Source organism: Pteronotus mesoamericanus, unplaced genomic scaffold (genome assembly GCF_021234165.1).
Source record: "Pteronotus mesoamericanus isolate MK-2021 breed Mesoamerican mustached bat unplaced genomic scaffold, CSHL_Meso_final scaffold_21, whole genome shotgun sequence".
In the NCBI taxonomy this organism is placed as follows: domain Eukaryota; kingdom Metazoa; phylum Chordata; class Mammalia; order Chiroptera; family Mormoopidae; genus Pteronotus; species Pteronotus mesoamericanus.
Window position 1 is genome coordinate 5,018,866 of NW_026555310.1, and position 16,771 is coordinate 5,035,636.

At 44.5% G+C, this 16,771-nt stretch overlaps 1 protein-coding gene across 3 annotated transcripts in view; it reads left to right on the forward strand.

The window, feature by feature from the left end:
• The first annotated feature begins 2,152 nt into the window (after nt 1-2,152).
• Nucleotides 2,153-16,771, forward strand: part of FMNL3 (formin like 3) — a 51,339-nt gene continuing 36,720 nt past the window's right edge. For all 3 annotated transcript variants that reach the window (XM_054591137.1, XM_054591138.1, XM_054591136.1), the window contains exon 1: nt 2,153-2,501. In XM_054591137.1, the coding sequence (XP_054447112.1) occupies nt 2,376-2,501 (126 nt within the window). In that variant the 5' untranslated portion in view covers nt 2,153-2,375. The remainder of the gene's footprint in view (nt 2,502-16,771) is intronic.

The following is a 16,771-nucleotide window of genomic DNA, read 5'->3' on the forward strand; positions in this document are numbered from 1 at the left end:
GAAGAACAAAGAAAAAAGGGTTAAGACTGATCCAGATGAAGGACTGGATTGGACCTGGACCTGAAAAGTTCTTGCTACAGAGGACAAGTAGGACAATGGGTGAAATCTAAATAAAATCTGTAGGTTGAATAATGGTGTTTTATCAATGTTAATTTCCTGATTTTTGACATGTTTGTGTTGTGGTTATGTAAGAGAATGTTCTTGATTTTAAGAAGTACACATGGAATTATTTAGAAGTTTAAAAAAAAAATCTGAGCATTTCTCTCTGAGCTACTATCCTGCTCCAAATCACCATCATCTTTCACCTGTATTATTTTAATAGTCTCCTAACTGGTCTCCCTGTCCATGCCCCTAATGAATTTACTTTCAATACAAAAACCAGAATGATTGTTTAAAACTCAAATTAGATCATGTCACTTCTTTGCTCAAAATTCTCTAATGGCTACCTAACCTACTCAGAGAAAAGCCAAAGCCCTTACAATATCCTATAATGCCCTGCACAATATGGCTTCTGGTTACCTTTCTGACCTCATCTGTTACTTCTCTTTCTCTTTCTCATTACACCCCAACCATACTGGCCTCCTTGCTGTTCCTCTTAACACATCAGGCATAGTATACACTTGCCATTCCCTCTGTCTGGATCTTTATTCCCCAGGTATCCACATGGCTTACTCCTTCACTGCAGTTTTTTTTTTTAATTCAAATGTTATCTTATTAATGAGGTCTTCTCTGATTGGTCTATGTAAAATTTCAACACCCCTACTATCTCTATCCTCTTTCAGTTTTATTTTTACTAATACTGATCACTAACGTTTGTACATTTTACTTATTCATTGGCCACCTCTCCTCTTACCCAGAATATAAATTCCAAGGGGGCAAGATGTATACCTTTTTTGTTCACAGATGTATTTTCAATGCTTAAAATGGTATTTGACATACAATTAGCTTTTCAGTAAATATTTGTTGAATAAATGAACGAAAAGTCAAGGTGATAACTTCAGGCATCATAGGATTTAGATTCTCAGCATGTTACTAAAACTCCGTCTTTATCTCTTAGCTGCTTTGTTTTCCTCTGTATTGGCTTCATTCTCCAGCAGGCTTGAGGTGTGATGGATGATAGCATGATGGCCACCAGCAGCTCCAGATTTACACTCTAACAATTCAGCAGCCTTAATGGAAAGAGAGCGCCTCTTTCCTGACTGCTCTAGCGAAAGCCTTAGAAAAGAGTCATACACTGGGCTTGGGTCAAATGTCAATCCCTACAACAATCTCTGAAGGTAGAGGAAGAAAATCCTGTGACTGGCCAGGCCTGGGTAAAGTTCAGCTCTGCATGGACTGAGAATATGGGAGAGGTGGGTTTCCTAAAAGGAAATGGGGCGCTATCACTTAAGGAAGAGGGAGGGAGGCTAGGCTGGCAGGAACAACGGATGTCCGTCACCTCACCAATGATGATCCACCAGCAGACCTAGCTCAGAAGAGCATTCTTCTCTTGTTCCTCCATTTTCACATCCAGCCAGATGATCCTCCGAACTTTGGTGAGGTTCTCTCCTTCTAAATGCTTTTTCACCTGTTTCTGTCAGTTAAAGTCTTCCTCATCCCTCCACAGGTTCAAATATGATCTCCCTTATGATGACTCCTGACAGGTGCAGTCTCTCTCCCTCTTCTGAGCATCCTAGTTATTTCTACTTCTCTTGTAGTTATCTCTTCACACTTTGCCCTATATTTTACTTATTTGTATACATTGTGAGCTCCTTGTGGAAATGGGGCGGGTCCTCTTCCGCACTGTCCAAAACCACACCTCACACCCTCCTCAACTGCAGTGCATAGATGCGCACCAAGACCGCCAGGGCGCGCTAGGCACCAGGCGCGGGGCCGCCGCGGGGGCGGAGGAGCGGGAGGCACTGTGATTGGCAGGTGCGACCTTCAATCGCGCTCAGGCGGGAGTAGGGCGGGAGGAGGGGCCTGCATGAATGGGGCGCGCGGCGAGCGGGCTCCAGTCGGCGCTCGCGGGGAAAGCCGGAGTCCTGGCCGAGAGTGGGTGGGAGGAAGCAAAGTTGGGCGGGGGGACGGGGGAGGAAGGGAAAGAGCGCGGGGGGCGGGGAGGGGCAGCGCCGGGGTGGTGCGCTGAGAGGCGAGGCTCGGGTGTGAGCTAGAGCCGTAGCCGCCGTGCGGGTTGTTTCTGTGCCGCTGTCTGCTGCGCTGCCTCCGCCCTCGCCGCCGGCCGTCGCCCTTGGAACCCCGAGGAGACCCCGACCCGGCCTAGGAATCCGGACTGGGGAATCGGCGCGGAGTGAGGAGCCGGGTCCGAGCGACCGAGCCCAAGGCCCCCGGGGGTGGAGGTGGGGGGCTGAGGCCCCCAAGGGGGCCCCGCCGCGATGGGCAACCTGGAGAGTGCCGAGGGGGGTCCAGGCGAACCGCCCTCCGTCTCGCTGCTGCCGCCGCCCGGCAAGATGCCGATGCCTGAGCCCTGTGAGCTGGAAGAGAGATTCGCCCTGGTGCTGGTGAGAGCCGAGCCCAGTCCCTTCCCCCTCCGACCGCCTCCCACCCAGAGCCCAGGGTGGGATTTGGCCGCCGTTCCCCCTGCGGCCCACCCCTTCAGTCAGGGCTTCCGACAGATCCCAGCCTCTAGTGCCTTTCCAGCAACCTCTGAGCAGCCACCGGCCGGCCCCGACAGCCCCGTCGGGGACCTCCCGACTGACGCTTCAACCGCTGGACACTTAGGAGGAGGGGTCCACAGCTTGGGACCGTCCTAGGATCCAGACTTCTCTCTTCTCCCCACCCTTCTGCTGTTCTCACTTCTCCCCACTTCCCGACAGTCTCCCCAGGTTCCTAGAATTCTCATTCCTAAACTTCAGGCTGGTTCGGGAAAATTCAGAAGCTTGAGGCCGGCCCACTCTTCAGCCTAAGTCAGGGCTCTCTGACTGGGGAGACGGCCTCTCGTGTTAACATGGACGCTTTCCAGGCAGTGGGTCCCACTCCCAGCCCGAACCAGATGTTTGGAGGAGGTTGGGGGAATGGGGAGGGGGCTGGCAGCTCTTGAAGGAGGTGGAATAACGAGTGATGCCATTCTACTTATTTTCAGAATGGCCTGCAGGCATCCTGCAAAGTTGTAGGGGATTTGCCTAAAAGGGCTGAACATGTGGATAAGCCATTTCACTAGTGTATTTTTCCAATTGAAACAATACACAAACGATCCCGCCCCCCAACCCCCCTTTTTATGTTAAGCCCTAGTGGTTGATTTGTGTTCTTTGCCTGTGTTTCTTTTTAGTGTTTCTGTAGGTTCCCAAATGATCTGTATAGATGAGTTTTTAGAGTTGACTTTGGGATCCTCCTGTGGTATGGGAATTGGACATTGATGCTAGTGGCTCTGTGGATAGAGAGGATCTGAGCTGATACCACCGGGGTGGAACCAGAAATATGTTGGAGCTGAAAATGAAGTTTTGGAGAGAGAAAGTGAACTAGGTGATGGATATCTGCTAACAGAGGTAAAAGACTTGGGGAAATGGTTCCCAGTTCCTCAAAGAGAGAAGAGGCAGCGTTAATTCTGCTGTTACTGTTGGTATGGCCTGAAGTACTGACTTTGCCTTTGCCCGTGAGGGAAGGGATAAGTTGTGGACTAAGCAACCTTATTGGATTTCATCTGCCTTGGAAGAGGGAGATTAGATCTGTTGGCATCAGTGGAGCTGTCTGAAGATCCTGGTCTCTCTGATGGTGGAGAGCTTGACATCAGCCTACTGGCACCACAGCCAGATCAGAGAGCGTCCACGGGAAAGCCGTGTTACTGGCACCTCTCTGAGCCTGTCTGCCCACCAGCTTTGCAAAGGGCCAGAGGGACCTGGACCACACATCCTGTGACTCTCTGCATTTCCCCTAGCCTCCTCGGGGATGGGTGAGTCAGTGATTACTAATGTTCTGTGGCCATCTCAGAGACTGAGGAGGAGTGCCTGGGACTTGGTGCCCTTGAGAACAAGAGCTCAACTGTTGGGAAAAAGAGTGGGAGGGAATCTGCACTCCCTTGGGGGCGTGAAAACCCCCAGTAAGCTGGCACGAGGTAGCCTCAGGAATTGGAGAGAAAGAAGGAGAAAGAGGGGGCCTTAGGTAGGGGCTGCCGGGCCATGTGTTGTGAGAGCTCAGAACAAGAGTCAATCATGTTTTCATTGGAGCATGGTTGATAAATTTATTTTGTTGGCAAACTGATGGCTTAATATCTACAAAATGCACTTGATGTCCGATTACTAGCCAGAGCACCGAGAGAGCCCAGGTTAAGTAGAGGACTGGACCACCCACTTGCAAGCCTTCCTTTCTGTATAAAGTTTAGATGTGTTTCCTTGTGGCTTTTGTTTTGGTCTTGTTTCTGTGTGCCTGAGCTGCAGCTGATGGGGGGTTGGAGCAGGGCAGGCCGGGGCTAGTTAGCTGTCTTAAGAGAGAAGCGGATTTTACCTCACTTTTTCAGCTCGGGGAAACCATGCTTTCTTTCTTGCAGGCTTGAGTTCTATGGGGGCTCTTAAAGCCTTCTTTTCTTCTGCCACTGAAACGTGCCATATATAATATCCTTTGGGAACAATACTGGCTGTTGGATGTTTGACACTGGAATAGGCTCAGGTGTATTTTTTGAATAGTCAGGAGAAACAAAGTGTCATAGAAAAAGCCAGGGTTCTGTCTTAGCAATTGTCTTAACCAGTCTGAGCCTCATCTATTATTTTATAGATTTACTTATTTGTAAATTGGAGCTAATAATACCCATCCAGATGAGACTGTGAGAAGTAGCTGAGCCGTGTAGGTTTCGTACTCAATATAACTTAGCTCTTTTTCTTGATTGTGTGAAAGTGTCAGACAAGCTTCTCCTTTTTCACCTGTTCCTTTCTCAGATTGTCAATTTCACTATGGTTGATTTTCTTTCATGAAAAGCAGTATTTGGGGGGTTTGTTGAGTGACGTACTAGTGTCCTGGTTAAGCATCTGGACTTTCAAGTCCTCCAGTCTTTAGTAAAAAAAATGTTTGACCTCAAGCAAGTTACTTAATCTGTTAGAGTCCCAGCTTCCCCTTATAGAGACAATAATAGTATTTGTCACATGAGACTGTTGTGTGGATTAAATGAAATTGAAAGTCAAGTACTTAGCAGAGTCTGCATCTACTATATGCTCAGTAAATAGTAGCTTTTAAATATGTAGCTCTTAGCAGTGACTCAGATCTGAGACCATTTGTATTCCCAAAATGGGATTTAAGTTTAGAAATCTGATGAAGCCAGTGTCAGGATATGTCTGCTGGTATCAGAAGGAGGGCTTCCCCAGTCCCAATGTATCTATGGAAACCCCCCTGAAAAGCACCCTGTGTTGGGGAAGTTGTATCATTGCTGAGTCAAGACCACAGGCACATTCCCATCTTTCTGATGCAGACACATGATCTGACTTGTCAGCTGAGATTGGAGAACTCAAGGTCTGAGGCCATGAGGTGATTTGTTCAAGACATTGATCCCAAGAGTCCTGACCTAGCCCAGTGCCCTAATCCAGGGCTTCCCTACGGATATGCTAAGATACTGATCCCTCATCCCTGGGAATAGCTGAGGTCCCTGACTGGTCCCCTCTGTCTTCCCGCATACCCCATGTACTGTACAAATAGTATTTTCTGGTTATGCCCTAATATGAAAAAGGTTGCCAGGTTGCTGACAGGCTGCTTCCTTGGGATTCTTCCTTACCCATCCTGTCTGAGCATCAGCAGCTCCCATTCTGTTGAGTATTGAGAAGTTTAGGGATGGGCAGTTATTGGGGCTCCTCTTTATTAATACTAGGATGAGAGCTGACCTTTGGTCTGATCAAGCCTCAGTCTGTATTGTGGTCCCAGCTAGACTACAGTCCACCCTCACAAAAGTACAGCCTTTTGGCCAGTATTGGCCTTTCCTTAGATAGAGAGGGGGGAGGTAGAGGGCCGAAGGGCACTGAAAGGATAACCGTCTGCCTGTGCTGTGTTTGCACCCTGATTTTTCCCTTTGCTGACTTATTATAGGCTTGAAACAGAGTCTAAAGGTACTGACACCAGAAAAAGCCCGGGATATCTCTCAGAAAGAGGCTTTCAGGGCATGAGGGTGGGGTCGTATGACAGGCTGTTGCTGCCATGGCTCCTTCTCTCACATTTCCCTGGTGATGACTGGTGACTTGGGGTTTTGCTGTGAGTGCAGCATTGATGTGCGAGCTAAGCTGGTCTGGGTGCTCGTTGTCTAAGAGGCTTTGACGGGCTTCCTTTGACACAGAAAGGGGCTGGGAAAAAGCTGGACTAAATATCAAGTGCCAGATCGCCATGGTGGAAATTTTTTTCCCAGCCCTGGGAATTTTGGTGAATTAGTTCAGGCTGGAATAGGACTTGTAGGATAGCTAGGAAAGGGCCCATCACAGCAGCTGGTCAGAGACCCCTCTTGTACAGAGACCCCAGTGAGGAGACCCTGGGCCACAGAGAGGAGCTTTATTCCCTTGATGTTCCCACATGACCCTGCCTTAGACTTGGGGGAGGTGTGTTTGTATATATGTGGGGATGGTCTGGTGGAATGGACCCCTTGGCATTGGGAATGTTTCCATTGCTCAGAAGAAGATTCAGGGGTTTTTTTGTTTTGTTTTTGTTTTTTTCCCTTTTTCTTTTAAAGTAATACTCATTCTCTAAAAAAAAAGTACAGGCAGTTAAAAAGAAGATTGAAGAAAAACATCTGTTATTTTTAGTTCCTTTACCGGTATGTTTTAAAACTTTAATATTTTTTTCTCTGCATAGGTGATACTTATGTATATGCTCAGTTTGGGGTGTTTTTGTTGTTACTTTACAACTTTTCGTAGGCTAATCATTGTAAAAATTTTAAAATGTGTGTACAATGGTCCAGCAAATGAATGGACCACTGTTTACTTAACTATCTCCCTATTGCTGGACATTCACATTATTTGCTTCTGTTTGCTATCATAAACAATGCTGTAATGAACATTTCGGTGTACAAAGCCTTTTTAGTATTTAGAATTTTCCTTAGGAAAATTGAACCCAAAATTGAACATGCCAGGTTGTAGGATATGTTTTTAAGTTTCTAAATACACATTTCCAAATGGTTTTCTAAAAAGGGAGTAATGCATGTGAGTGTCCTCAAAGAGTGAGAGGAGGATTGGGAATAGCTTCTTTTCTCCTGATTATTAAATTAATACATGTTTATTAAGCAAATTTGGAAGTTAAAAATATAACAAAGTACAAAGTATATAAAAGAGTATACTGAAGAGAATTAAAATCACCTGTGATCCTACTATCTACTATTAATATTTATGATCATACTGTGCATATCATTTTATACACTGATTTTTTTATTTTACTATTTTAAGCATTTTCTCATTTTTTAAATATGCTTCAGTATCATAATTTTGTGGCTGCATAGTATTCTATGATATTGTGTTTTATTATTGCCTTATATTTCTCCCTCTCTCTTTTTTGCTACTATTAATAACACTGACGAATATCCTGTGCATAAATATTCATGTGCATCTCTGATTATTTCCTTAGGATAAATAGTAGAAGTCAAGTTATTGGGTCAAAGGGTATATGCTTTTAATTTTTTTAAATTGGTTTTAGAGAGAGAAAGAAAAAGGAGAGAGAGAGAGAGAGAGAGAGAGAGAGACATTGATTTGCTGTCACTTATTTGTGTATCACTGGTTGATTATTTTATGTGCCCTGACTGGGGATCAAGCCCACAACCTTGGAATATTGGCAAGATGCTCTAACCAACTGAGCTACCTGGCCAGCACAAGGGTATATGCTTTTTAAAGGCTTCTGAGAAATATGCCTTCTAAAAAAGTTGTACCAGTTGGCTTTTCCACTCATAGTGTCAGTATCTTCCTTCCTCTGTAAGCTAACAGTTACTGGATGAGTTAACTTTTTAAAAACCTTTGCCAGTTTCATTAATTAAAAATGATATCTTGTTTTACTTTGCATATCTATTAACATTTCAGTCATAGGTGTTTTGGCCATCTTTTGTTTGTGTTGGGGATTTATTATATATACATATTTCTATGTAATAAATGTATACATTTTCTCCACTTTTTCATTATAAGATATTTCTCACATACAACTTATATAAGATTAAAAAAAAATAAAGTGTCCACCCTGGGTGTTCCTGAAATTGCTTTCTGTCCCTTAAAATTTCTTCTCCCTGCTGTCTTATCTGGGATGCAAAGCCCCTTTTAACTCAGAACTTGTTGGGTCTGTTCCTGTAGCTGGGACAGTCCAGGTGGCAGCCACACCAGTGCTTCATAGCTTTGTCTGTGGGGAGACAGCCCGTGCAGCTGGTGATGACAGGAACTGGTCGTGGTGGAAATAGCCAATCTTCACTCAAGTGAAAAAAAGAAGCAAGGTGGAGAGGAAATGAGACCACAGATCCTCCTCCGCTGCTGAGGTTGCCTGGGAAGGCCAGCTGGAGCCAGGGCCCTGTTCTGTGGTCAAGACTGAAGTATCCACCCCAGGACAGACTGTAGTGGCCGAGGGGACAGCAGGGCTAGCTGCCTGAAGTTCGTGGCTTGTGTGTTATCTGGTTGACCAGGCTGGGCACCTCCATTCTAAAGAAACATTTCCCCCAAGTCACAGTTGAACTGAAGCAGTGCCAGGGAAGGGCCGGAGTTCGTTCCAGTTCGGAAGTGCACTTTAGAGAGGAGGAAGGACCTTTTTCTTTGAAGATAAGAGAGGGTGCTGCCTCTACACAGCTCCCCCATGCTCGCTTTTCTCTGGGTACTTTAGGGCCCCCTCTCGGAGTAGCACCAGATGGGAACTTAAGGGCTTTGAGATTGTCATCCATGAAGAAGAAAAGTGGATCCCAGAAAAGAGGTGAGCTGGGTGGCTAGGATTCCTGAGCTCCCATTTCCAGGCTCTCTTTGGCCTCCCTCAGCAGAGCCGCATCTTTGTGTCTTGTTTTCCTTCCACATGGGAGAATGAGCTCCCCAGGAAGGATGTGGAGGAATCAGGCTGCCTCTCAGTCCTTGGGATACTCTGGTTGTCTTCATCTCCCACCCTCCTTTCTACTTCCCTTTTCATCTTTCAGAACCCTCTTTCCAGATTTTCTTACCCTTTCTGTCTTCCGTCACCTCCCAACAAAATTGTGAGTTGGGAGTTTATATGTTCGATAAGGGAGGACCTGAATGGGGTTTTTCTGTGAGCAGTTGCTCCCCACCCCCAGCTTTACCAATATGTATACTCTTTTCAGTTTATAAAAAGTACTTTTGAGTTCCTTGTAAGGCATTCTAAATAATGTTTAAACCGCTGGGGTGAACAGAATGATTTACATGACAAATTTTGCCTATAGAGGAACAGTTTAGGTAATTGTATACCCATGATGGTTCAATTCTTGCCCTCATCTCTTCCCCTACCCCTTCCCCATCTCTTTTACCACTTTCCCACCTTCATTCAGCATTATCACCAGGGTATTAACTCCTGTTGGGCTGGTGGTCTTGATTCTGGGTCCCTAAAAATATTAACAGGGAAGATAATGTAGTCTCTTCTCCCCCTGCTTGCTCATTTGTACTCAGATCTAGACTAGAGCATCTCATAGCCCTCCTCCAACTGCTCAGCCCCTCTCTCAGTAACCTGGGGATGAGTGGGCTTTGGGTACTTGAGGAGTGGTTATCCTGTTTGAAGAACTACTTATAGCTTAGAGCAGAATAAGTTTCTGCTCAGTTTTTACCAGCTTCCATACAGGGAGCCGGGGGCCAATCCTTAGATCTTCCCAGTGTTTCCCATGAAACTTGAAGGGAAAAAAATCTGTTCTGGATGGAAGTAGTTGGTTTGAGACTCTTGCTGGCTCAGGCTGGTTTGAAAGAAAAAGTATCAGTTTGGAGTCAGAAGACTTGGGTTCTGATCCAGCTTTATAGAAGTCCCCCCACCGCCCAGCTGAATGACCTTGGGCAAAACCTAGAACTTTTTTGAGCCAATTTAATCCTTTAAGAAATGGGTGATAATAATACCTACCTTACAGGGTATGGAGGATACTTAAAGTAAAAAACATAGTGAAAATACGTTGTAATCTATAAAGGTTCTACAAATAATTGTTTGTGGCATGTACAGTATCCAGGATACCACCTCTGTCCCCTAAGTGGTTTTCAACTAGGGGAGATACTGTCCCAGCAGGGAGTTTTAGGAAACAAGTGAGGATGTTTTGTTTATCACACTGATGTGGGTGGGAGTGGGTGGGTTCTCCTGGCACTTGGTGTCTGAACACTGGGGATAGATATTAACTACCCTAAGGTGTTTGGGTCACCCTCACACAATAAAGAATGATCTTGTCCACAATGCTGTTAGCCCTCCTGCTGAGAACCCTCTTCTAATCTGTACCACCATTGTCCTGTGTCCCAGTTGGGGAGGAAGCTTTAAGAGCAGAAAAAGCGAAGGTAGAGTTGCAGTTTTTGGTGCTGTCTTAGTTTTCCCATTTCTTATTGCTAGAAACAGGCCTCTCTTTATCACCCATCTGTAGGTTTAGTGGGCTGTACTCTAAATCTTGTCAAGAAGCAGTTTGGGGTATACATACTTCACTCTGACCATTGCCTACCCCCTGGTTAGTTCGCAGGCCAGGATAAAAGTTCTTTTAGTTTGGAAATATACAGGGCCCAGCCAGAAGTGAGGCCTGCTTGAGTGTGGTTGGTAAGGTAATAGTTTACAGTTTTAGTAATTTATAGTTTTAATTTGAACGTTCCACCCAAAATGTCATATGGTGTGCTTGAGTGTGATATTGTTATATTACAGAATTACATACTTATGACTTTGAAATAAAAGATTTTGTAATAAAAAGGGGCGTTATATATGCTGGACTCTGTATTTGAGAGATCTTTCAATAGCGCTTCTGAATCTTTCGGGTAACAGATCTTTTTAAAAATTGATTAAATCTATGACCCCCTAATTCTCCCTCTCCCCTTGCATATGTACACACACACAGAATTTGGGTGGAGGGAGGGGAGTTAAAGCCCATTCTTGCATCTGCTAGGAAATCCCTGGCCCTGAGCGTAGAGGAATGGGAAGGTAGTGCTGGGTGAGGAGAAGCCACTGCAGGAGCTCCTTGATACAAATAGTACTCCGGATATTTTGTAAGGAGGCGGAGCCCTGGTTATCAGTTATCAGTTCAGATAAAATGATGCCTCTGTGATTCCAAAAAGAGCTTGTTGAAACTTGGCTGACTCCCTGTTAGGGAGAGAGAGATAGTCTGGCCCCTGGACACTTTGATTTAAACTTTGATAAGGACACTTTGTGGAGGGGTGTGCCCCTTTGAGCTAGACCCTCAACATCCAGGAACATCCAGGTAGGAATGGCAGGATGTACTTTGACAAGCCAGGGAAACCAGTGGCATTCTTGAAGTGTGGCCCAAAGGTTAGGTCATATCCTGTGTTTGGAGGTACTGCTTGCCCAAAGCTGGAATTCCTTTGTGCAGGCCTAAGGTGTCCTGGACTGTCCGGACCCTTGGCTTCCCAGGATGTGCCTGAAGGGGGATTTCAAACACCCAGTCTCTAGATGTTACTTCTGTGCTTAAATCCTCTTGCTTTCTGCCTTACAAAAGCAAAACAAACAACAACAAAAATCCTATACTTTTTTTTTGACTGCTCAGAATATTTCATACTAAAATTTTTGAGGAAAAATTCAGATCTTTTGGGGTCTACATTTATTATGAGTAAAAGTTTTTTTCAGGACATTAAGAGTGTGTTTTTTTCTGGGTGGAGACTCCCATCTCATTCTTTTAGGAATGGCTTAGTTTCTTGTCTCCACCAAATGCCTGGATTTAACTTGTACACATTAAGGAAAGAGAATGAACACTTGTTGGGTATATGCTGCATGCTTTTACACTTAACTTGACAAAAACTGTGACGTAGTTATTCCATTTCTACTTTATAGAGGATGAAACCAGGGCTCAGAGGAGTTAACTAACTTGGAAAAGGTCTCACCTTAAATGTCACTTAGGCTATAAGCAAAAATTTTTGGTTTGATGTTTTGTCCATGCCAAAAGGACTGCTAGAAATACAACCTCTAAAAGATGCTTAATATTTGATTATATATAGAATTAAAAATGCATAGAAAAATTTCTGGAAGGATACAGATAAAACCCATAACAAAAGTTACCTCTGGGATGCAGGGAGGGAACCACAATGGGAAGAACAAGACAGTCAAAAGGAATTTAGCTTTATACTGTTCACATTTTTTACAAGGAGAATATACTTATGTGTTAGTTATATGATTAAGAGTTAAAGAAAATAAAAATTTTTTATCTGAGTAGAAATCAAGGAAATAAACATTTAAATGATACACTTTTTAGGCCCTGGCTGGTTGGTTAGAGCATCATACTATCTGCTGAAGTTGAGGGTTCAATTCCCTGTCAGGGCAACAAATGAATGAATGAGTAAATGATATACTTTTAATATTAATTATCTGGGTGAAGTTTCAAAGATTGACAGCGTCCATGGCTGTCATTTAATGGTACATTAATACATATTAATGGTAGGGTAATTTGATACAGATATTTTATAAGGCATTTTCTAGGGCCATTCGATTTCAAATGTGTGTTCCCTTAACTCAGCCACCTCACTTCCAGGAGCCTGCCCTATAGAATTGTTTACACATGTGCATGAAGGTGCGTGGAGAGGATCCTCGGAGCTGCATAGTTTAACAGTAAAAAACTAGAAACAACTTGATTGTGCATTTCCTGCCCAAATCTATTTCTCTTACATTCATCTATTTACTCAAGGCAAATACTGTGAGTTATCCTTAATATTTCATTGTCCCTTTCCTCTGCCCACTCTATCAGCAAGCCCTGCCAATTCTGTCTCCAAAAATATATCTCAGATTCACCCATTATCTCTATCTCTACGGCCACCTGCCTCAGTCTTCGTCACTATCAGCTCTCGCCTGTATTACATCCAACTGTCTGGACTCCAGTATTGTCTACTGCCCCTTTCTCCATCCTTCTATCTGTTCTCCACAAAGCAGCCAAGTTTAAAATATAAATAAACTAACATTATTCCTCGGCTTTTCACTGGGGGGTGGGGGGCAAACTCCTGGCCTTGGTCCTTAGGGACTGCATTATTTGGCTCCTGCTGACCTCTTTAACCTTACTTGCCTTCCTGTTTACCAAGCTCCATATTAGCCTTCTTTCAGTTCAGGACAAGCTCCTTTCTGTCTCAGGGCCTTTGCACAAGCTGTTTCCTCTCCTGGAATGCCCTTTCCCTGGATCTTCAAATGGATCAATCCAGCTTACACATCAGGCCTCAGTTTTAAAAATGCCATCTCTCAGAGAGGCCTCCCTCCCTTATTGTTCTCTGCCTTAGTGTCCTATTCATTTCTTTTGTATTATTTTTCATTTTCAAATTATTCGATTACTTGTTTGTTATCTGTCCCTCCAGACTGTTTGCTCCATGAGGGTGGAGACTATTATGCTTATCACTGTATAGCCAAACACCTGGTACTGGGTAGGCACCCACTAAACGGCTGTGGCTGATGGGAATCTCCAAGATATGTATGTATAAATGTAACCATCTAAAAAGGCAATTAAAAGAAGACTATATATAATGCTTTATGAAGCCACATATGTTTGTCTGTTAATGTATAGAACAAGACCTGGAGGAATCAACACCAAGCTATGATGACCTAAGGAGGGAGATGGATAGGCTTGGGAGCCGAACAGTGACTCATTTTTCTATTCTGTAAGCTTTTGAGTTGATTGATTAAAAAATACTATGTACTCATGTATGTGTCCCTCCTTTAAGAGAAAAGAGGGATAAATATAGGGGAGGAAGACTCAACTTTTATTACAAAAAAAAGGACAGCCCCTCTTATTCTGTGCACTGAGCCAAAAGAAGAGAAGAAAAGGGAGACTGGTCACAGCCCCTTTCCTGTCCTGTGCTGAGCTTAGAACTAGTTCTCAGTATTAAGAATCCTAAGGGATGCTCTTCTGCCCTGAGGCTGTATTTTAAGTTCATAAATGTAGGCATGATCTTGCTCCCCCAGACAGAGCGAGGCTGTATATTTTTAGTCTCTTCCGTTTCCAGGCCAGTGAAATTGCACCTCCAGCCTGAGCAGAGCTGGAGCAGGTGAAGTCAGCAAAGAGAATGCACATGAGCTCTGGGCTTCACTGCAGCTAAGTGTCTCAAAGTTAGGTCAGTTCAGCAGCCCTGACCCCTGTGGAAGCCACATTCTCTAGATTCTTGTCTCCCAGGAATACGGACAGCTAATCGCTTTAATAGCTAACATTTACTGAGTGCTAATCTCATGCCAGGCATCGTGCAAAGCTCTTTACATTATCTCATTTAATCATCACAACTCTATGAAGTAGTTATTATTCTCTCCATTTATAGATGAGGACACTGAGGTCCAGGGAGGTTAAATAGCTCATATAATATCACACAGTTAGATACTGAAGTTTGGATTTGAATTTCAGGAGTGTGACACCAAAGCCCATATTCTTAATTACAGTCTCCTCCTCTTTTCAGGGTCAGCCCCCTTTTCCCTCAGTGCTGCTTTGGAGGGGTTTGTCTAGATTATGGCAGACCACGGGGGAAGTTCCAGAACAAGTCTACCTTTGCTAAGACATGTGGTGGAAAGATTTGGGCTTTGGAGTCAACCATTCTTGGGTTTTAATCTCAGCTATCTCACTAGGACATTCATTGTTGAACAAGTTTTTTTTTTTGTTTTTGTTTTTTTTTTACTTTGTGACAGTGATGCCACTGGGTATACAGTGGTGAAAAAACAAATATCGCTTCTGCCTTCATGGGGAAAGACATTAAACAAAGAAATGTTTAATGATAAATTATGGTATTTCCTTGGGAGGCAAAGAACAGATTGTTAGGAGAATGCATAACCAAGGCTCCCCTCTAAAGGAAGGCTGGAGACAGAGCGCGTTGGAAGCCTATGAGAAACTTTCTGTTTTCATTTCATTTTCCTTCTTTTCTTGATTTATTAAGGAAATACGTCTTAGGTGCCAGCTGTATACACAGCACTTTCCTGAGGGCTTTGGAGAATACCAAAGAAACAAGACAATGCTCACAAAGCTGGAGAGACAGAATATCTATTTCGAACTGTACTTAGAACAACTAGAGAATTAAAACAAGTGTGTGTCTTCAGGTTGACTATGAGGCTCTCTGTGTGCCTCAGTTATTTTACCCATAACAGGGGGATACTATTTGTTTTGCTCAATCGCGTGTTATTTTGAAGGCCAGATGAGATCGGAAGGTGACGCGTGTCACACAGCTACAAGGCACAGAAGGACTGGAGAGTTAGGGAAAGGTCAGCATGGCCTAGGACCTCTAATCAGGCAGTGCTCTAAGGAGGGTGTAAACTTGTTAAGTCAGGCCTTAAAGGTAAGAGGTGAGGATCAGGAGAGAGGGGGGCTGTCGTGGGCCAGAGCATACAGGAGGGGATTATAGAGGGAGAATGAGCCAGCGATCTGAAGGGCAGCCGGAGCCCTGTCGCTGGGATAGAGGAGTCAGTCCCATTACAGACAGAGGGGAGCTGGGATCAGAATGGATGGGCAGCTCACAGAGATTTTGACTGAAGGGTCCCTGATAGTTTTAGAAAAGGCTGTGGAGGTCTTCCTGCCCAGCTTTCATTGAGGAATAGAGATTAGATAGTAAGTAGTTTCTGGCCATTCATGGGTTAGTTTGTTACATTGAATCATTACAGTATAAGAAATAAAAGTTTAATCCTTACAGAGTAGAGAATCAGAATAATTTGATTTAAGTAAAATGGGATAGAAGATAATCCTACAGGTTACCTCTGAACTGCAGAAGTCCAAAAACAGAAGCTTCCATTTGTAGTTATCAAACTTTGGACTAATTCTTTCCTTTGCTGAATCTATCTTGCCTTCCTTTTTAGGGTGAAATGTCATGTTGTACTAAATAACTTGTGTGATTAACAATGCCTTGTCCATGGTGGCTGGCTGCTCGGTACATCTCACTGCATAGTAATAGTGCCCAGTGTTTGAGCCACTTTGTACCTTGCTAGTGTTTCCTTGTGCACTGCCTTAGGGCAGGGGGTGGGGCAAGGGCACCCTCTCTTAGCTAGTCATCCAGGCCAGACGCCTGGGAGTTACTTTAGGCTACTTCTCCTCTCACCTTCTCAAGAGGTCCTGCCACTGCTTTAGCTGGCCCTCATCGCTTGCCTAGTCTGTTGTAACAGACATTTTATTGGTCTCCCCAGTCTTGTACACCCACCCACTGGGATCTATTGTCATAGCCGTACGTAAAGACCTGGGTTCTCTTGGAAGAGAGAACAACCCGTGCAAGCCTTGAAGTGGAAAAAAACTTGGCACATTTGAGGAACTGAAGGAACGCCAGACTGGTTAACAAGGATGCTGCAGAGATGTTCGAGAGGCAGAGGAGGTGTGTGCAGAGCCCAGGTCTCAGGGACCTTCTTGGCCTTGGGAGGGAGTTTGGAAATTAATTGTAGGGAGAGTGACCTTAATCTGCTTTATGGCTTTAAGAGTTCACCATGGCTGCTGTGTGGAAGGCCCTGGAATCTGGCTCCCCTCTGGGGAGCATGTTGGCCTGAGTGAGACTGGGCTCCTCACTCAACTCTGCCTGGCAGAGCTATTGTGCCCTCTGCCCTTTCAGGTTTGACTGGTGCTTAGCCCTCAGTGCTGTACCCCCACTCCGGCCAGAAAGGGCAGTGCCTCTGCTAAGCTGGCCCCAGTGTTTGGCGTGCCTCCCGGTGGCCTGAGCCTATAATTTGGTGGATTGGCTGGTTACAAAAATAAAAAGTGTGACCTATAACTAAAGCTGAGTGGATTCAGTAAAGA